General features: G+C 42.3%; 1 protein-coding gene across 1 annotated transcript; it reads left to right on the top strand.

Moving 5' to 3' along the window:
- The first annotated feature begins 16,165 nt into the window (after nt 1-16,165).
- LOC125520597 (sphingoid long-chain bases kinase 1) lies at nt 16,166-20,495 on the top strand. Its single transcript, XM_048685552.2, has 8 exons — nt 16,166-16,421; nt 17,203-17,574; nt 17,845-17,938; nt 18,019-18,056; nt 18,318-18,464; nt 18,603-18,702; nt 19,346-19,803; nt 20,044-20,495. The coding sequence occupies exons 1-8, from the start codon at nt 16,392-16,394 to the stop codon at nt 20,191-20,193; spliced, it is 1,389 nt and encodes a 462-aa protein (XP_048541509.1). The 5' UTR covers nt 16,166-16,391; the 3' UTR covers nt 20,194-20,495.
- Nucleotides 20,496-22,473: the final 1,978 nt, after the last annotated feature.

The raw sequence follows: 22,473 nt of genomic DNA, 5'->3' as shown, positions 1-22,473 counted from the left end.
ATCCTATTTTCAAAATTTGAGAAAACTCAAATATGAAAATAACGAAATCCCCAACTCTCTCGAAGGGTCCTTGAGTTGCGTAGAATTTCTAGGATCAACCAGAATGCAATAAAATATGATATGCAATAATGATCTAGTGTATAACATTCCAAATTGAAAATTTGGGATGTTACACTTATGCTCTTGAGAGAAGCCACTAGTGAAACCTATGGCCCCCGTGTCTATTCTCATCATATCAATCTCCATCACTTTAATATTGTTTTGCTATTTACTTTTGCCTTTACTTTTTACTTTGCATCTTTATACCAAAAATACCAAAAATATTCTATCTATTAGATCTCACTCTCGTAAGTGACCGTGAAGGGCTTGACAACCCCTAATCGCGTTGGTTGCGAGTAGCTATCATTTTGTGCAGGTACGAGGGACTTGAGTGTGGCCTCCTACTGGATTGATACCTTGGTTCTCAAAAACTGAGGGAAAATACTTACGCTACTCTGCTGCATCATCCCTTCCTCTTCGGGGAAAACCAACGCAAGCTCAAGACGTAGCAGAATATAGTAGGTTTAACACCAATATAAATAAAGAATGAGTTCATTACAGTACCTTGAAGTGGTCTTTTGTTTTCTTTCGCTAACGGAGCTCACGAGTTTTCTACCTTAAGTTTTGTGTTGTGAAGTTTTCAAGTTTTGGGTAAGGATTTGATGGATGATGGAACAAGGAGTGGCAAGAGCCTAAGCTTGGGGATGCCCATGGAATCCCCAAGATAATATAAGGACACCTAAAAGCTAAAGCTTGGGGATGCCCCGGAAGGCATCCCCTCTTTCGTCCACTTCTATCGGTAACTTTACTTGGAGCTATATTTTTATTCACCACATGATATGTGTTTTGCTTGGAGCGTCTTGTATTATTTGTGTCTTTGTGTTTTAGTGTGCCACAATCATCCTTGTTGTACACACCTTTTGAGAGAGCCATACATGAATTAAAATTTGATAGAATACTCTATGTGCTTCACTTATATCTTTTTTGAGCTAAGTAGTTTTGCTCTATGTGCTTCACTTATATCTTTAAGCGTTATAATTTTTCTTTATGTGCTTCACTTAGATCTTTTAGAGCACGGTGGTGGATTTATTTTAAAGAAACTATTTATCTCTCATGCTTCACTTAAATTATTTTGAGAGTCTCTTAATAGCATGGTAATTTGCTTAATAATAATATGCTTGGTATTCAAGATTTGTGAAACTTTCTTTTGAATGTGTTGAATACTAAGAAAATATTAAAGCATGATAATTGTTTTGAGATATGGAGATGGTGATATTAAAGTCATGCTAGTTGAGTAGTTGTGAATTTGAGAAATACTTGTGTTTAAGCTTGTGATTCCCGTAGCATGCACGTATGGTGAACTATTATGTGATGAAGTCGGAGCATGATTTATTTATTGATTGTCTTCCTTATGAGTGGCTGTCGGGGATGAGCGATGGTCTTTTCCTACCAATCTATACCCCTAGGAGCATGCGCGTAATACTTTGCTTTGATAACTTCTAAATTTTTGCAATAAGTACATGAGTTCTTTATGACTAATGTTGAGTCCATGGATTATATGCACTTTTTCCCATCCTTCCACCATTGCTAGCCTCTCTAATACCGCGCACCTTTCGCCGGTATCATACACCCACCATACCTTCCTCAAAACAGCCACCATACCTACCTATTATGGCATTTCCATAGCCATTCCGAGATATATTGCCATGCAACTTTCCACCGTTCCGTTTATTATGACACACTCCATCATTGTCATATTGCATATCCCGGTACACCGCCGGAGGCATTCGTATATAGTAATATTGTGTTCTAAGTATCGAGTTGTAATTGTTGAGTTGTAAGAAAAATAAAAGTGTGATGATCATCATTATTAGAGCATTGTCCCAGTGAGGAAAGGATAATGGAGACTATGATTCCCCCACAAGTCGGGATGAGACTCCGGACGAAAAATAAATAAAATAGGCCAAAGAAGCCCCAAAAAAGAGAAAGAAAAGAGGCCATAAAAAAGGCCCAAATAAAAACAGAAAAAATGAGAGAAAAAGAGCGAAGGGACAATGTTACTATCCTTTTACCACACTTGTGCTTCAAAGTAGCACCATGATCTTCATAGTAGAGAGTCTCTCATGTTATCACTTTCATATACTAGTGGGAATCTCTCATTATAGAACTTGGCTTGTATATTCCAATGATGGGCTTCCTCAAATTGCCCTAGGTCTTCATGAGCAAGCAAGTTGGATGCACACCCACTTAGTTTCTTTTTTAGCTTTCATATACTTATAGCTCTAGTGCATCCGTTGCATGGCAATCCCTACTCACTCACATTGATATCTATTGATGGGCATCTCCATAGCCCGTTGATACGCCTAGTTGATGTGAGACTACCTTCCCCTCTTTTGCCTTCTCCACAACCACCATTCTATTCCACATATAGTGCTATGTCCATGGCTCACGCTCATGTATTGCGTGAAGATTGAAAAAGTTTCGAAAAAGTTAGAGTATGAAACAATTGCTTGGCTTGTCATCGGGGTTGTGCATGATTTAAATACTTTGTGTGGTGAAGATAGAGCATAGCCAGACTATATGATTTTGTAGGGATAACTTTCTTTAGCCATGTTATTTTGAGAAGACATAATTGCTTTGTTAGTATGCTTGAAGTATTATTATTTTTATGTCAATATAAACTTTTGTCTTGAATCTTTCTAATCTGAATATTCATATCACAATTAAGAAGATTTGCATTGAAATTATGCCAAGTAGCACTCCGCATCAAAAATTCTCTTTTTATCATTTACCTACTCGAGGACGAGCAGGAATTAAGCTTGGGGATGCCTGATATGTCTCCAACATATCTATAATTTTTGATTGCTCCATGCTATATTATCTACTGTTTTGGACTATATTGGGCTTTATTTTCCACTTTTATATTATTTTTGGGACTAACCTATTAACCGGAGGCCTAGCCCAGAATTTCTGTTTTTTGCCTATTTCAGTGTTTCAAAGAAACGGAATATCAAACGGAGCCCAAACGGAATGAAACCTTCGGGAACATGATTTTCTCACCGAACGCGATCCAGAAGACTTGGACCCTACGCCAAGGCATCAGAGAGGCGGTCACGAGGGTGGGCCCCCCCTAGGGCGCACCCCCCTGCCTCGTGGCCCCCTCGAAGCTCCACCGACATACTTCTTCCTCCTATATATACCTACGTACCCCCAAACGATCAGAACAGGAGCCAAAAACCTAATTCCACCGCCGCAACTTTATGTATCCACGAGATCCCATCTTGGGGCCTGTTCCGGAGCTCCGCCGGACAAGGGCCGTCATCACGGAGGGCTTCTACATCATCATAGCCTCTCCGATGAAGTGTGAGTAGTTTATCTCAGACCTTCGGGTCCATAGTTAGTAGCTAGATGGCTTCTTCTCTCTTTTTGGATCTCAATACAAAGTTCTCCCCCTCTCTCGTGGAGATCTATTTGATGTAATCTTCTTTGCGGTGTTTTTGTTGAGACCGATGAATTGTGGGTTTATGATCAAGTCTATCTATGAATAGTATTTGAATCTTCTCTGAATTCTTTTATGTATGATTGGTTATCTTTGCAAGTCTCTTCGAATTATCCGTTTGGTTTGGCCAACTAGATTGGTAGTTCTTGCCATGGGAGAAGTGCTTAGCTTTGGGTTCGATCTTGCGGTGTCCTTTCCCAATGACAGAAGGGGCAGCAAGGCACGTATTGCATCGTTGCCATCGAGGATAACAAGATGGGGTTTATTTCATATTGCATGAATTTATCTCTCTACATCATGGCATCTTGTTTAAAGCGTTACTCTGTTTTTAACTTAATACTCTAGATGCATGCTGGATAGCGGTCGATGAGTGGAGTAATAGTAGTAGATGCAGAATCGTTTTGGTCTACTTGTCATGGACGTGATGCCTATATACATGATCATGCCTAGATATTCTCATAACTATGCTCAATTCTGTCAATTGCTCAACAGTAATTTGTTCACCCACCGTAGAATACTTATGCTCTTGAGAGAAGCCACTAGTGAAACCTATGGCCCCCGGGTCTATTCTCATCATATCAATCTCCATCACTTTAATCTTGCTTTGCTTTTTACTTTGCTTTTACTTTTCACTTTGCATCTCTATACCAAAAATATTATATCTATCAGATCTCACTCTCGTAAGTGACCGTGAAGGGATTGACAACCCCTAATCGCGTTGGTTGCGAGTAGCTGTCGTTTTGTGCAGGTATGAGGGACTTGAGCGTGGCCTCCTAATGGATTGATACCTTGGTTCTCAAAAACTGAGGGAAATACTTACGTTACTCTGCTGCATCATCCTTTCCTCTTCGGTGAAATCCAACGCAAGCTCAAGAGGTAGCAGTGTCGGCTTGAGTGACGAAGAGTAATTGTCCTCACCAAGTCAAAGTCTTCAGCAACCAAGAGTAATTGTGGTTCATGAAGAAAGTCTGTCAAAGGTTTGGAGATCACCGACAAGTATCTACCCCGACTGAAATCAACCAAAATCTGACCATATTCATGTTGAAGGAGAATAGGACGGAGAGATGTTTCCTCCTGTGTTCAATCACAAGTCCCTTCCGCCAGATGTAGCTCTTTTACAGAAGAGTGAACTGGTTTACCAAATCACATGTCGCCATCGAGCACCTCTGGGTCATTCTATTCCACTATAATACTTTCAGTAGTTTATCTTTAGTGTAACATGTTCTGATAGATATCTTTGATCACCTATCCGCATCTACTTATATTCTGTCTCATGGGCATATTGTTTAGTGTATTTCAGTTTGTTGTGCTTAAAGTCATATGCTTGTATGCTCGCCCGTTGAGTTATGCTCTGACAAATATCTCTAGCAGCACTTCTGTCATTATTGTTTGATTTCCTTTCGCATCTAGTCTATCATGTTGCTTGATATATTTTCTTTCCATGTCACTATTGTTTATGTGAACGTTCTCAGTTACTATGCTAAGAAGATCATCATTGCCTTCATCAATAGTTTCTCTTAGTCATTTGCAGCTAACTCCTATTTACCTTCTGTGTACCCGCTCCTTCTTCCATTGTTGGGTCTGAGGGATTTGAAGTTTCGAACGAAATTTTAAATCTCCTATTCACCCCTCCTCTGGTTGATATACTCTCGGTCCTTACGGAGTCATCTAGGGTGAGTTAAAAAAACACTTAGAATGCACTAATGCATGTTCAATGATAGAGGATTCTCGTGCGTAGATCAGATGGATTCTAGTGGATCAAACTAGAATCTAAGGACTACAATAATTTTGATGATGTAAAAGCACACATATTGATATAGTTCACATATTGAGATAGTTTGAACTACACTATTTGTAGGATCGAAAGCATGTCTAGAGGGGGGGTGATTAGACTACTTGACCAAATAAAAATCTAGCCTTTTCCCAATTTTAATTCTTGGCAGATTTTAGCAACTTTGCACAAGTAAAGCAAACAACCTACACATGCAATTCTAAGAGTATAGCAGCGGAAAGTAAAACAATTGCATATGAAGGTAAAGGGAGGAGTTTGGAGGGAGAAAACACAATGTAGACACGAAGATTTTTGGCATGGTGATAGGTGGTGCTATCGTACATCCACGTTGATGGAGACTTCAACCCACGAAGGGTAACGGTTGCGCGAGTCCACGGAGGGCTCCACCCACAAAGGGTCCACGAAGAAGCAACCTTGTCTATCCCACCATGGCCGTCGCCCACGAAGGACTTGCCTCACTAGGGTAGATCTTCACGAAGTAGGAGATCTCCTTGCCCTTACAAACTCCTTGGTTCAACTCCACAATCTTGACGGAGGCTCCCAAGTGACACCTAACCAATCTAGGAGACACCACTCTCCAAGAGGTAACAAATAGTGTGTTGATGATGAACTTCTTGCTCTTGTGCTTCAAATGATAGTCTTCCCAACAGTCAACTCTCTCTCATAGGATAGGATTTGGTGGAAAGATGATTTGAGTGGAAAGCAACTTGGGGAAGGCTAGAGATCAAGATTTATGTGGTTGGAATGGAATACCTTGACCTCAACACAAGTGTAGGTGGTTCTCTCTCAGAAAATGTATGTTGCAAGTGTAGGCATGTTCTGATGGCTCTCTCCTTGAATGAAGAGTGGGTGGAGGGGTATATATAGCCTCCACACAATATCTAACCGTTACACACAGTTTACCAAACTCGGTGGGACCGAATCATTTGGTGGGACCAAATCGTGAAACTCGGTCAGACCGATTTAGTTCATAATGTGACCGTTAGGATTTTCAGTGGGACCGACATGTCAACTCGGTGAGACCGATTTCGTCAGGGTTAGGGCATAACGTAATCTCGGTGAGACCGATTACACAAACTCGGTGGGACCGAATTTGGTAATAGACAAACACAGAGTTGGTCAGGCAAACTCGGTTGGACCGATTCGCTCATCTCGGTTGTACCGAAACGTTACGAAAGGGAAACAGAGAATTTGCATTGCAATCTCGGTGGGACCGATCGCTCATCTCGGTTTGACTGAAACGTTACGAAGGTAAACAGAGAGATTACAATCCCATCTCAGTGAGACCGAGATCCCTATCGGTAAGACCGAAAAGACTAGGGTTTTTGGCAATGGCTATATCAACTGAACTCGGTGGCGCCAGATAGACAGATTCGGTGGGGCTGAGTTTGACTTTTGGTTTGGGACATATGTGGATGTGAGAAAGTAGTTGAGGGTTTTTGGAGCATATTACTAAGCAGCACTTTGAGCAAGAAACTCATTAACCAACACCTCACCCCCTCTTGATAATATTGGTTTTTCCTATGGACTCAAATGTGATCTTGGATCACTTAAAATGAAAAAATGTAGAGTCATGAGCTTTGAGCTTGAGCCAATCCTTTGTCCTTAGCATTTTGAGGGGTCCACATTTCTCATCCATGCCATGCCAATCATTGAGCTTTCCTGAAATATTTATCTTGAAGTAGCATTAGCTCAATGAGCTATATGTTGTTAGGAATTACCAAAACCACCCAGGGATAGTTGCACTTTCAATCTCCCCCCTTTTGGTAATTGATGACAACACATAGATCAAAGCTTCGACAAAAGATAATAAGATTGAAAAACATCGTCGCTTTGAGAAGTATGCGATAAGCAAGAGCTCCCCCTAAATTTGTGCACTATTTAAAATTTGCTTTTGAATGCAAATGCACAATTGATTAAGATCATGGGTTACTCTTCCATGTCACATACATCTTGGTGGAGCGCTCAAAATGATAGAAGTTAAAAACATGCACTCATCACCAAGCAAGTGAATGATCATATAGGGATATAAGAGATAATATCATCCGACAAGCATCAAGGGTAGCATATGATCAAACACATGATCAAACAAGTATCTCACGAGGACATAAAGTAGTTCAACCAAAATAGCAAGAGAGATAAAAAGTAACACTCTCTCTCAAAGCCTATGATCTATACATTTTTCTCCCCCTTTGGCAACAAGTTACCAAAAAGTTTGAAAATGCATAGTGCTATACGTCTCTCAGGCTTGATCTTCGGGAGGTGGTGTAGAGAGAACTCCAAGGACGAAGGCTTCCGATGAAGTAGTTGGAGTTGATGGAGTGGGTGCTGGAGGTGGCACTGGAGTTGTAGCTGCTGGTGCTGACACTGAAGCTCTAGTATCTGAGAGTGGCACTGCAGCAGACCTTGGACCTCGTGGCACTCGCTTGAAGGCATCAGTGGTTGCTTTTCCTCTCCTCTCCTCTGCTTCCTCCTGAAGATGCTCAACTGCAGTCTGAATCTCAGTCACTTTGACATCAAGATCATAGAATTTCTGCTCAACGATCCTCTCCAAGCTCTCCTGGTTTTGAGTCAGGGTGGCCAAGCCCTTCTCAATCCTCAAGGTGGATTGGATCAGATATCCAAGCTGATCTTGCTTGGTCTTCAAGAATACTTGAGATGCCTCTTCAATAGTTGGCATCTTTGTAGCTTTCTCTGCCCTTGCCTTCTCTCTCTTCTCATGTTCTTGAGCTGATGATGGTTCATTTTCATTCCTGACAATAGTGTTGTCTTCAAATTCAGGGTAGATGGGCAGGTGCTCCTTATCCAATAGATATTTGCTTGTGCCCATCTTGGAGTTGATGAGCTCCTGAATTTGTGGGGCATACCCACAACTTCTCTTCTGATCAGCTGCTGTCCTTTTGACTATCTCCACAATCAGACTCGTGACTTTGAACTTTTGAGGCACATCAAACAAATGGAGCAAATTGATAGCATGTCCTCTGATAATCTTGTGATCACCTGACTTGGGTAGCAATGTGTGCCTTAGGATCCAGTTGATGGTAGGCAGACCAGACAACAAGAAGTGGACAGATCCAAAGTTATGAGTATCTAATGCATCATCTGGGATCTCTCTGTGCATGTTGGCCATAGAGTTATGGTATTTCTTCTCTTCAGCATAAACATCCAAGTCATCCTCACTTTCTTTTGGGGCATTGATCAACTGAGCCCATTCTTCAATGGTAGATTGGTACCTTGTACCTTCGGACATCCAAATGATCTTCCCATCTGGGTAGAAGTGGGCAGTGGAGTAAAACTGCATGATCAGCTCATCATTCCACTTGGTGAGCTTCTAGGCAACAAATGTATCGACTTCACATGCTTTGAAGCTGTCATATACACCTGGATAGTGATCTTCATTCTCCTTGATGTACTCCTAGTCAACCCATCCCATGTCACACACTATGGGATTCTTGTCAAGTAGAGTTGTCTCATAGAAGTCTTGCTGTTCCTTAGTGTGAAACCTGTAATCCACAGCAGTTCTCCTCCTGACAGCATATGGATCAGACTGTCTCCATAATCTCAGTCTTGAATCCTTCCCGATTTTCATGTTTTCTGCAACAGGATGTGCATCATTGTGGTCAGGGATCTTGGGCTTGAGCTTCCTTAGCACTTGGGCTTCATCATCTTCTTCATCAACAATCTCAGGCACTGGGGCCTTGTTCTTTTCTGCAGCTGAAATGTTTCTAGTGCTTATCTTTGGAGCAAACTTCTGAGCTGGAGCTTTGGGAGCAGACTTAGGCTTTGATGGAGCAGACCCTGACTTGATTGAATCTCCCATAAGCTTTTGAGCCTTAGAAGCTGGTGCATCATCCTCTTCCTCTTCATCTGAACCTCTCATTATGGATGATCTGCCAAGCACTCTGGCAGTGGTCTTCTTGACCCTTTCCTTCCTTTTCTTCCCTTCTCCAACTGCCTCTTCAGTTGGCTTGGAGGTTTCAGCAGTGGATGCTCTGGCCTTAGACATAAGAACTCTCTTTGTTGGTGCCTTCTTATGCATCCCTGGCTTAACTGTAGTAGTTGTTCCATACTCCTTTTTCAGCACCTTTTTCCTTGAAGTGGCATCATCCTCAATGGCCACATAATCCTCATCCTCAGATTCTGAGGTTTTCTTCTTCCTGGATCTGGTTGCTGCCTTAGGTAAGTTGCTTGGAGTGCTCCTGCTTCCATCATCAAAAGAGCTAGAGGGACTAGTGCCATCACTCATCTGAACTTGTTCTCCAGATTTGTTCTGGCTGTCACTTTGATTAGACATCTTGCAGGCAAACTGTCAGCAGACCCTGTGAATAGGTTGTAGATGAGGTAGAGTAGATGAGCATCACAAAGTACAGAGGTTTTGCAAAATAATTGAGTCAAAAAGCTTAGTTTTAGTTCTCTATAGAAGTGATCTCGGAGCTACCGAATTGACAAATTCGGTGATACCGAAGCAGCACTTGGAACCTAAACTAGTGAACTCGGTAGGGCCGAGTCACCGTTCGGTGGCACCGAGATTGCTAGGGTTTCACAGAATCTTGAACTCGGTCACACCGATTTGCATGTTTCGGTCAGACCGAAAAGCGCATGTGCAATGGCCAAGGCCGAATCGGTGAGACCGATTTCTACAGTTCGGTCGGTCCGAGATGAGTTCTGCGGAGAGCTAACCCTAAATTTTTCGAATCAATCTAGATCCAAGGGAGTTTTAGCTGGATGAATCAATCTCAATCGTGGCAAGAAACATGGCATTGTCCTTGTGCTAGGAATCGGAGTGAAAAAGACAGCACAAGGGGTCGAACACTTACCCTAGAGCGGCGAGTGTTCGCTACGGCGGCAACGGTGGAGCAGATTTCCGTTGATGGCGGCGGAGACCAGCGGCGGGAGGTCGCTCCCGGCGAGAGGACGATCCGGAGACCCAAAGAGGCAGAGCAGGTTACGCGCGGGTGAAGGGTTTCGGGAAAATTTCCAAAATTTGACCCATCAATATATATAACCTGACCCTGTCGGTGTGACCGAGTGGAACAACTCGGTGACACCGAGATGCAGAACTGCAAGTGGTTACTGCAACTCGGTGTGACCGAAACGTTCTAGTCAGTTGCACCGAGATTGAAAACCTAGATCAACTTAGTGATCTCGGTGTGACCGAAATGGATGACTCGGTCATACTGAAATGCACAAAGAGATTTTGGAAGTTTAAGTCTATGACGAATCGGGGACTCCGAGTGCTCCTCACACAGAGTGGTTCGAATCTGACTTGATCAAACTTTGTGATATAGCATGAATAGAGTTTGAGACGAGGAAAGCATAGATAGCTAGAGGGAGTTCTTAAGCATTCTTGTCCATCCATTTAGCAAAAGAGAAAAAGCCAAACAATCAAAGCAACAAATGGATGTCCTCGAATGAGTAAAATATGCATCCAACATACTCACACAATAAGATGGCAAATGAAATATGTGACAAAGCATGCACAATCACTCTAGCATCTACCAAGCAATTTGGCTATGACTAGGTCATCTATATATGAGTACATTGACTTAGGAGTCAAATGAGAACATTTGATCGTAGGTCATACTCATCGTTTAAGCACAAGTGGGGTTGCCACTTTTACATAAAGCATTGTTGTGTTCACACCATTAGAGTTGCTTTAGCTCGATTGATTGGAGTAAAGCTCCCCCTAGATGTGATATCCCCCCTAAGAGGGATGAACTAACCTTGGGTTTTGTTGATGATGACTTCATGTAGGTGTTGAAGATGTAGATGCTCAATGTTGATGTAGATCTATTGGGGCAATCCTTTGGAGTGAGTTGCACTTTCAGTACCTACACGGGTTAGTCCCACAAGGAACAAACAAGGATATCCATAGACATAGAGTGATGTTCACATAGGATGATGTCCATGAAAGCATTAGGTACCTTGTCCCTTGTCTTACCAACAAGAGGGTTTGTGACTCCTTGAACTAGTGCAAGATATGGAAGTTGTTTGCACTTGTCCTCGCCAAAATGATATGAGTGAAGTATGTTGGCAGAGTCACCCTCAAGAACTCTCTAGTTCTTCTTCTTCGGGATCCACACCATATTGATGGGAATCCTTGGAGTTGTAGTCGTACTTAATGAAGTAGAACTTGATGTAGTCTTGGGAACCCACTTGACCAAGGCCTTAGGTGCTTCTTCAAATGCATCAATCTCCTCTTGAAGCATGTCCTTGCCTTTTAGCTTGTGGTCTTGTGGTGGAGGATCATCTTGAGCTTGTGTTCCTTGGAAAGAAGTAGGATCATACTTCTCTTATTGAGGAACAAACTTCGTCTTGGGGTATTGATCTTCTTCCCACTCAACTCCATTGGCATTGAACTTTCGTTCAAAACCTGCACCTTGATTCTTCCTGTGTCTTCCTTGCTTGCGTACAATTTCCTCGAATTGCTTACTCCCGGCAAGGCTCTTGTAAACACCTTTCTCTATAATTCCCTTCAATAAGTTGTTCTCTTGCTCAAGTGTAACTTGGCTAAGAGAATCATTAGTGGAATCAAGAGAACTACTAGAAGCAACAATAATGGATTTAGCATGATTGTTGCTACTACTAGAAGAAGAATCTTTCTTACTCTTGTTGCTAGTTTTAACTTGTCGCATGTAAGTAGAGAAGAGTAAATGCTTGGCAATGTAAGAAGAACTTTTCTTGTGAAGATCATCATTGATTGCTTTTAAGAACTCATGCTCTTGCTCAAGGTTGAGTTTTTCAAAGCGTAGCTTCTCATGAGTCTTTAAAAGTTCTCGATGATCTTCCAATGTAGTTTCATGAGCTACTTAAGAGCGTTTAGTTCTTTAGTTAGACGCTCAATCTTATTCTTATCATCGACATTTGTTTTATCTTGATTATTATGATTAATAGCAAGTTCATCATAGTTTTCATAACTAGAGTTGTCAACAAGTAAATCATCATCTCCTAGCAAATCATCTTCATCACTATTGAAATCAACATACTCGGGGTGTGTTACCTTTGGACCTTTAGCCATGAAGCATCTTCCAATTCCTTCATTGGTGAGTCAAATATGTCGTAGAAGTCGGTTGACACAAGTGCTAGACCGGCAGCACCTTCATCTTGAGTATATTCGGAGTCGGAGTGATAGCTTCTTTCGGAGTGATTGTCGGAGTCGGAGCCAGATACCCATTCACCAACATGAGCTTGATGTCTTCTTTTTGTGTAGCTCTTTGATGATTTGTCCTTCCTCTCCGAATCCTTGCTTCTCCGAGAGGGTCTTCGTTCATAACGATCATCTCTACTACTTCCCTCTCTTGGCGGTGATTCTTCTCTCCTACTTCTTCTTTTGGGAGAATCTTCTCTTCTTTTGTAAGGAGCCATACACTCATTTGAATAGTGTCCGAGTCTTCCACAATTGTAGCAATTACGCTCACGACTAGAAGATCTTTTGTCATTGTAGGACCTTGACTTGGAACTTCTTTCCTTGCTTCTACTCTTGTAGAACTTGTTGAAGTTCTTCACCATTAGGCTCAATTCTTCATTAAATGTTTGCTTCTCATTTGATGATGTGGGAGCATCACATGAGGCTTTGTAGGCACCACTTGACTTGTTGTGGAGCTCTTCCTTATCCTTGAGTGACATCTCATGAGCAACAATTCTTCCAATGACTTCCGTTGGCTTGAGATCTTTGTAGTTGGGCATCATTTGGATCAATGTGCACAAGGTATCATATTTTCCATCCAAGGCTCTTAGGATCTTCTTAATGATGAATCTATCGGTCATCTCTTCACTTCCTAAGCCGGCAATCTCATTTGTAATGAGAGCAAGCCTAGAGTACATTTCAGCGACACCTTCACCATCCTTCATTTTGAACTTGTCAAGTTGACTTTGAAGAACATCCAATTTAGATTCCTTGATGGAGTTGGTACCTTCATGCATATCAATCAAAGTATCCCAAATTTCCTTTGCATTCTCAAGACGGCTGATTTTGTTGAATTCTTTGGGGCACAATCCGTTGAAGAGAATATCACAAGCTTGAGCATTGTATTGCAGCATCTTCAACTCTTCCGTGGTAGCTTCACGGTTCGGTTCTCTCCTATCAAAGAATTCACCTTGCAAGTCAATACACACAATAGCCCAAACGACGGGGTTATGTCCAAGAATATGCATTTTCATCTTATACTTTCAACTAGCAAAATTAGTACCATCAATGTAAGGACCTCTACGGTGGTAATTTCCCTCGCTAGATTCCATACTCTCCTAGGTTGTGAAATCAAGGCTATGACCAGCAAAAGCTATGAAAATCAAAGCAAATGGAGACCAAAACTCTGATACCACTTGTAGGATCGAAAGTATGTCTAGAGGGGGGGTGATTAGACTACTTGACCAAATAAAAATCTAGCCTTTTCTCAATTTTAATTCTTAGCAGATTTTAGCAACTTTACACAAGTCAAGCAATCAACCTACACATGCAATTCTAAGAGTATAGCAGCAGAAAGTAAAACAATTGTATATGAAGGTAAAGGGAGGAGTTTGGAGGGAGCAAATTCAATGTAGACATGGAGATTTTTGGCGTGGTTCCGATAAGTGGTGCTATCATACATCCACGTTGATAGAGACTTCAACCCACGAAGGGTAACGGTTGCGCGAGTCCACGGAGGGCTCCACCCATAAAGGGTCCACGAAGAAGCAACCTTGTCTATCCCACCATGGTCGTCGCCCATGAAGGGCTTGCCTCACTAATAGGGTAGATCTTCATGAAGTAGGCGATCTCCTTGCCCTTACAAACTCCTTGGTTCAAATCCACAATCTTGACGGATGCTCCCAAGTGACACCTAACCAATCTAAGAGACACCACTCTCCAAGAGGTAACAAATGGTGTGTTGATGATGAACTCCTTACTCTTGTGCTTCAAATGATAGTCTCCCAAACAGTCAACTCTCTCTCATAGGATAGGATTTGGTGGAAAGATGATTTGAGTGGAAAGCAACTTGGGAAAGGATGGAGATCAAGATTTATGTGGTTGGAATGGAATACCTTGACCTCAACACAAGTGTAGGTGGTTCTCTCTCAGAAAATGTATGTTGGAAGTGTAGGCATGTTCTGATGGCTCTCTCCTTGAATGAAGAGTGGGTGGAGGGGTATATATAGCCTCCACACAATATCTAACCGTTACACACAATTTACCAAACTCGGTGGGACCGAATCGTGAAACTCGGTCAGACCGATTTAGTTCCTTATGTGACCGTTAGAATTTTCGGTGAGACCGACATGTCAACTCGGTGAGACCGATTTTGTTAGGGTTAGGGCATTAACGTAATCTCGGTAAGACCGATTACATAAACTCGCTGGGACCAATTTTGGTAATAGACAAACACAGAGTTGGTCAGGCAAACTCGGTGGGACCGATTCGCTCATCTCGGTTGTACCGAAACGTTACGAAAGGGAAACAGAGAGTTTGCATTGCAATCTCGGTGGGACCAATCGCTCATCTCGGTTTGACTGAAACGTTATGAAGGGAAACAAAGAGATTACAATCCCATCTTGGTGAGACCGAGATCCCTATCGGTAAGACCGAAAAGACTAGGGTTTCTGGTAGTGGCTATGTCAACTGAACTCGGTGGCGCCGGATAGACAGATTCGGTGGGGCCGAGTTTGACTTTTGGTTTAGGACATATGTGGATGTGAGAGAAAGTAGTTGAGGGTTTTTGGAGCATATTACTAAGCACTTTGAGCAAGAAACTCATTAACCAACACCTCACCCACTCTTGATAGTATTGGCTTTTCCTATGGACTCAATGTGATCTTGGATCACTTAAAATGAGAAAAATGTAGAGTCCTGAGCTTTGAGTTTGAGCCAATCCTTTGTCCTTAGCATTTTGAGGGATCCACATTTCTCATCCATGCCATGCCAATCATTGAGCTGTCCTGAAATGTTTATCTTGAAGTAGCATTAGCTCAATGGGCTATATGTTGTTAGGAATTACCAAAACCACCCAGGGATAGTTGCACTTTCACTATTTCAAGTTCTTCAGAAAAGCCTAGTGTATATATTATAATAAAATAGCGACCGACTCCTCTCAAGACGAGGGTCTTCGCCTTGTCTCCGGTGGCCTTAGGTCCATGAAAGCACGGTGGACCTCAACCTCTGCCGGTGAGAAGGCTCCTGCTCCATTTTTAGGTCTTTCTATAAAGTTGATTAGAATTTGTGTAATGCTTAGGAAGCGAGACGATGGTAGCTCCCTATAGTTGAAATAAAGTCACCCCGCCTAGTCTTTGTTCCGGTGATCCGTACAACGTCGTCAGAAGGCATGTGAAGGTGTCTCTCCAGCGGATCTCGTGGGATTCAGTCGGTGCTGATCTTCAGTGGATCTCCATGGATCCGTCTTGGTGCGTATACGTTCGTGTGTTTACATGTTGGATTTTTCCGATCTACACTTTTCTTCATCGGTGACGGTTGCTGTTCTAATGCGCTGGTTCTATGGGGCATGAGCACGACAACTTCCCAATTGTCTACTACAACAAGTTTTGCCAGGCTTCGATAAAGGAGAGGCGATGACGGCGGTGTGATTTTTTATCGCTTCAGTGCTTGCATTTGTCGCTAGATGGTCAATAGACCTGATGTAATTATTATTATTTATGGTGTTCTTTGTACTACCACGAGGATTGACGAGCAAATTGGAAGTTCTTGAAAAAGAATAAGAAGATATGTTCTCACTGATTAAGCGTTGGACAACGTGCACGAGTCCAAACCCACATGAACCAAATCGCTCTCCTACACAGTACATCCACTCATCCAAAGAATCAAACCATCGTAGTCTTATTCATCCATCTTCCTCATCCAACGGCCGCTAATCGTCGGCCGGAGAAAACAAACGAACAAAAGGAAAGGGGCACGAAATAAACACCCCGTGCTTCCCCTCTCCTCCGCAATCCCCCTCTCCCCTCTCCTCTCCGTCGCCGCCGCTCGCCGCTGAGTCCCCAGCACCGCCGCGGCCCCTCCCTCCGTTAACTTGAGGCTTGAGAGGTGCTTCTTGATCTGGAGCTGTGGGCTGTTGCCTCGCGTCCAGATTGATCATGAGCTCCAGAAGCCTCGTCCGATCCCCGGTAAAACCTTCCTCCCGCTTCCCTAAGTCTGTTCCTTGTTGTATCTCCTAGGCGTAGCTGTCTTTTAGGATTTATTTAGTTTCTGAGTAGGAACTGGAGCGTGCAGATGAGTGAAAATGTCCTTGCTTTCTCGAGGTTGCCAAGAACGGGGGAAGAAAAGGAGGGGTAGTTCAACTTTTCTTTTAAAAAAATTCTCCTCTCCTACTGTTCTGCTCTGCATTTTGGGTAGTTAACTCGTGATTTTGCATGTGGAATGTGATTCATTTGCCAGACTTTCTACCACTAGCTCTGAGATCTGTTTCTTGTGTCTAGTTGCTGGCTTTCTTTCCTCTCCCTGGGTTAAATCTTAAATGAAGCTGGATCATTGTCGTGTAACCACGAATTTTCAAGTTTTCATTACAAATGGAGAGTTTGATATGGTCACAAACTTTTCTCCTGCTGAATTTTACATTGTTTTTCTATGCATCGTAGCATTACATTGTTTTCCTTTCTAAACAAGTACAGTACTACCTCTGATCCAAATTAATTGACGCAGCTAGTACAAAGTTGTACTAAAGTCGCGTCAATTAATTTGGATCAGAGGGAGTATTGATTCATAGTGCTGTGGTGGGAAATACTTCACTAAGACTAATGTAGCATCTTATTAAAACATATTAGGGTGCTGCTACGTGGGTGCTGCATTAAGTTTTCATCTTGACATGAGCATGGAAATACTCCTTTTTGAGCATGCTGTTGACTTTAGATCTTGCTCTCATATTATGTATGTATCATCATATTGCAGGTATCCTGTAGTGCTGTAAACGAATGCTTTTCCTACAATTCACGCCGCCCAAGAAGCTACTATCAGTATTCTAATACCATGAAGCTACAAACACCGCAAGCTGGCCAGATGCTTTTGCCTCGCAAATTATGGAAATCTACTCGATTGCAGACCACCCTTCTCATCCAGAGGCGGACTGTATCAAACTGTTGCTCTGACCTTAGTACCACTTACACAGAGCAACTTCCCAGCTATTTAGGACTTAATGTTTTGCAAGACCAATCAAATGCGAAACAAAACAATATTCGTAAAGTCCTTGTCATCCTGAATCCTAATTCTGGATTCCGTAGCTCTCGCGAGGTTTTCTACAAGAAAGTGCAATCAACACTGAAGGTAAGATGTTCCTAGTTTTGCTATAAGTGAAAATGTTTATGTTGGTTTCAACTACCAAAAAAGATCCCTTTCAGTTTCATGCTACTGATCATTTTAGTTTCTGTCATTATCCATTGAGAGTGTATTGCCTCTACTTAGTTCTGTGAAATACTTAATTTACACAAGACAGCAGCAAAAAATTCCTTCTGTTTTTAATTGGCCGCATATGCCTGTTAAAATATATATTTTGCTACCTGAGTGCTTTTGAGTTTGAATTTTGATCTGGTGCAGCTTTCAGGCTTCGCGATGGAGGTTGTTGAAACAGCGTATGCTGGTCATGCAAAGGTGCTTGCTTCTACTGTTGACCTCAGTACATGCCCTGATGGTAATATGAACCGCGTATCTGTTTTTGCAATTGTGCTTTCGTTTCATTGATCAATTCACTGATGTTTCCATTCGTTACAGGCATTATCTGTGTTGGGGGTGATGGAGTCGTAAATGAGGTATTGTTTCATCTCCTTTCATATGTTTCTACTTGACTGAGCTGGTAACCTGTTTCACTTTCTGCTGATCTCCATCGGTTATTATTTGAAGTTTGAAGTTTGAACTTTGAACTGCGTAGCACTCATACTTGTCCACACCTTGTACTTGTTTTGGACAACAACACACCACTGTCATGTATTTCAGGCCTGTCAAATTATTTATATACAAACAGAAGCATCAGTACCCATTCTGCTAACTACATATTTCCATACATTAAACAGGTTGTGAATGGTTTACTTGGTAGAGACGATTTGAAAGAGGCGCTTCAACTTCCTATTGGGATAGTTCCTGCTGGTTCCGATAATTCATTAGTATGGAGTGTTCTTGGCATCAGGGATCCTGTGTCAGCAGCAACTGCTTTAGCTAAGGTAATTTTGTGATGTTATGTTGAAAGTGATAATTTTCTTCATGAGTTCTGTTGACAATTTGACATACTAAGGTGGTGTGTTGTTGTCATATTTTACATGTGACTCTGCATATTAATATGTAAGTTCATATTTCTGTAGGGTGGTTTCACACCGATTGATGTGTTTGCTGTAAAATGGATCCAAGCTGGAGTTACTCATTTCGGTTTGACGGCTTCCTACTGTGGTTTTGTAGCTGATGGTAAGTTTACTTCTTCTGTCCGTGTAGCTCTGTAGTGGTGCATGTGATGATTGACTCTTATTGCATAGCTGATTCGAATGATGCTAGTCTGTGTTAAAACTTGGTATTATAACCTAGTTAGACAACCTTGTGGAAGGTATTGTCTTCGGCAACAAAGTTATATTTTGTTCTTATTTGGTTTGGCTGTTGGTAAAAACTATGAATAGAAGAGACTTTGTTTGTGATGTTTGGAGATCATATATAATACAAAACAACAGCAAGAGCGAGAAGGAATGACAGAACTTCTACTATGATCTTGCTAACTATGTGGGATTACAGAAATGCTCATGGTTCTTATCTAGATATTTGAGAACTTGAAATGTTCTTCTGAACACTTCTGTTTGTATCCTTGAGAATAGGAACAAGATTAAATTACTTTATGATTTTGATGACATAGAAGAAGATATCAGATCAATTTGCTTTTAAAGATCCACTCATGCTAGTTACCTCTTATTGGTTGACGATAATACCCACTAGGCCACAGTTCCAGATTGGTGTGATTTTACTGCACTAATGCATCCTGTCTTCTGTTTTACATACCCATAGCTATGACATGTTTTTAGTCACCTTATAATCTCGAATTTATTCTCTCTTTTTTTTACAGTTCTGCAATTATCTGAAAACTTCCGCCTGCAGCTTGGGCCCTTCCGTTACGTCATCGCTGGCATTCTTAAGTTTTTGTCCCTGCCCCAATACAAATTTGAGGTGGATTATCTGCCTTTATCACCAGAGACAATTCCTAACTTGGAGTCACCGATTGAAAAATGCCATGGCCAGCTTTCTGATGACAGCAAGGTTAAGAGTGGTACTTATATGGATCGTAGCACTGGAGATAATTGGGTTACGAGGAAAGGGGAGTTTCTTGGCATTTTGGTCTGCAACCACTTCTGCAAGCCTGCCCAGGGGTTATTTTCTCCACTTGTTGCACCAAAAGCTCAGCATGATGATGGCAGTCTGGACTTGATTCTTGTACATGGAAGTGGAAGACTCAGATTATTTTGCTTTTTTGTTGCCTATCAGTTTTGCTGGCATCTTCTACTCCCTTTTGTGGAATATGTCAAGGTATTGAAACTTTTGTATCATTCTCCCCCAATTAAATCTAACCACCTCTTTCACTTGGCTTGTAATGGCTGTTTCAGACAGGCATCTTGAATCTGGACCTAGAGCTAGTTTTTGTGTTCTTAAAATTAATTGCATCTCATGACTCCACTCACTCTACGGCCTCACTTTGTAGATTGCCGAGCTGAGTAATAATTACCTTTGTCGATCTTTGACACTCGATTTTGCGATCATTTCTTGCAGGTAAAACAAGTAAAGGTTAGGCCAGTGGGCAGTACCCACAGTGGTTGTGGTGTCGATGGCGAGCTTCTTCAGGCGGAAGGCCAACCAGAATGGCAGTGCTCTCTGCTCCCAGTACAAGGCCGGTTGCTTGGCCGGCATCCCAGAACATAGAAGTAGGTTTGTGACTCATCCAGAAGTCGTGCTGACAGTTCCGAGCAATACTACTATGTACCCATTAAATTAAGTGGTTAACAAAGTATTGTTGCACTGTAAAAATGTGTCTTCTGCCATTATTTTCACCCATTCTCTTAAGGTTGTAGATCTGCAGATGAACTCCAGGTTTGTAGGCCCCCATTGACGGGCAAGTGTATATTCCAGGAAAAGCGAGGCTTCCTTTTCTTCTTGGCATGGAAGTACAATGCAGATGTAATGTTAAGCTTAATTTTATTCATTATTCTGATTGTCTGTTTAAAGTGGCCTTTGAACATCATGTCTTTTTTATATTTTTTATATATATGCACAAAATTTGTTTGATTGCATAATCTAGCATCATTGCAAAATAAGCAAGGTTAGCTCAATGGACCACAACTAAATGTAGACTATGAGAAACTGTATCTTGTTTTTATGCACCATTAGAGCAACTCCAACGGGCCGACCCAAACGGACGGCGATTTCGTCCGCTTTTTGTTCGTTTGGGTCGGCCGCCCTGTTTTTCATATGGGTCGGCAGCACGCCCAACACGCCGACCCATATGTGCAGGCATGGCCGGCTGGCCGCCCAATTTTACATTGATTTGCATTCAAACATATTGTGAAATGAAATAACAAGCAAAATAGTTTAGCCGCCCAATAAAATAGTATAGTTTTACAAGCCAAATACAAATAAAAATGTTTCACATAGTTTTGCAAACGAATAAACGAAGATACATCTATTGGTTGTCAACATGAGTCCACATATGCTCAACTAAATCATTTTGCAGTTGCACGCGAGTTTCCCAATCATGCATGTCTTCATGAAACTTAGTGAACTGCTTAAATGTTGCCGCTACTCCATGCTCAGGCACAACATTCTCACCCTGAAACTGAAAGCTTTGATCGTACAGACGTTCCGGGTGCTCGTCTTCTACTATCATACTGTGCATGATTACACAAGCAATCATCACCTCCCATAGTTCCTGCGTGCTCCAAGTATTAGCAGGACACTGAACGATGCCCCATCGAGATTGCAAAACACCAAAGGCACGCTCGCCATCCTTTCTAGTACTCGCTTGCTCTCGGGCAAATCTTTTCCTTTTCTCTCCGACAGGGTTGGGTATTGTCTTGACAATAGTGGTCCACTGAGGATAGATACCGTCACCCAAATAGTACCCTTTGTCGTAGTTGTGACCGTTGTGCGGTGGGGGAAGCGGCGACGGGAACCAGTTTGCTCCCCGGCGGCAAAACGGCGGCGGCGGGCGACTAGGGGCAGGGGCGGCGTGCTGGGCGGATGTGGAGGCGGCGGCAGCTGGAAGAGTCGCCAGCAAAAATAGGCGGCGGCGTCGGTGACGGAGGAGGCGGGGCGAGGGTTGCTTGTTGGTCAGGGGAAGGAGGGTGAGAGGGGAGGCCAATGTGCCACAGACCAGCGGGCCCGGGGACAGGAGTAGGCGAGCGCGCGCGTTCGTCGCGTGTCTGCGCCGACGTAAATCAAGCTCAAAAATGGACCGGGAATGGGTCGCCCCCGAACGAAAAACGGACGCACGTCCTTTGAGTCGGTGCGTTGGGCCGTCTTTTCTGTTCACGCTGATCCAAACGGACGGCCGCGGACGAAATGAATCGCTTCATTGAAGTTGCTCTTACTCCGTGTACATTTCACTAAAACTCCCAAGATAGAGATAACAAAGCTCCGTTATGTTCACATTGGCAAGTGAAATCCCATTGTGATCAATTTGTCTGGTCACAGCGGTGGCACGCTAGGATTTGCAGAGCTTCCAACTTTGTGGGACCTCAACCAACTCTCGAGTATAATAACCATTTTAATGAAGCGGAAAATATACATGCAACCTCAGATCAAAATGTGGATAATGTTGCCAATTGGTTCACGCCAACATCTCAAATTTAAACAACTCTTCTTCCAATTCTCTCAACTAAAGACAAAATGAAATCATCTAAATAAACTAAATGAAATCAACTAAAAGAGGACAAGAGTGAACCACCATCTAATATATACCTATATTTGTGCTAGGAATGCACATGACTTTTGAGCAAACCTGTTCTCTGATTTCAGTTGATCGCCAGCTTGAAATGAGAAAATGCACCCATGGATGATTTTTCAGAGTGGTGGTGCCATCTTGAGCTATCTATTGCAATCCATAACTTCTAGACAAACATGGCACAGGATTGACCGACGATTCAACTAAATCCAGAGACCGGTACCAGAGCTTATCAACAAGAAAAAACCTCACGGTCTCAGGGA

This window comes from Triticum urartu, chromosome 7A (genome assembly GCF_056163025.1).
Source record: "Triticum urartu cultivar PI428250 chromosome 7A, HENAU_Tu73, whole genome shotgun sequence".
Taxonomy (NCBI): Eukaryota; Viridiplantae; Streptophyta; class Magnoliopsida; order Poales; family Poaceae; genus Triticum; species Triticum urartu.
This window is presented reverse-complemented; position numbering and strand designations above follow the sequence as displayed.

What these genes read in the sequence shown, in the direction of transcription:
- LOC125520597 (XM_048685552.2), top strand. Translation starts at nt 16,392, where the DNA reads ATGAGCTCCAGAAGCCTCGTCCGATCCCCG. An exon ending in CCTCAGTACATGCCCTGATG is followed by an intron (nt 17,939 to 18,018) that starts GTAATATGAACC and finishes CATTCGTTACAG; the next exon opens with GCATTATCTGTGTTGGGGGT. An exon ending in CAGCAACTGCTTTAGCTAAG is followed by an intron (nt 18,465 to 18,602) that starts GTAATTTTGTGA and finishes ATATTTCTGTAG; the next exon opens with GGTGGTTTCACACCGATTGA.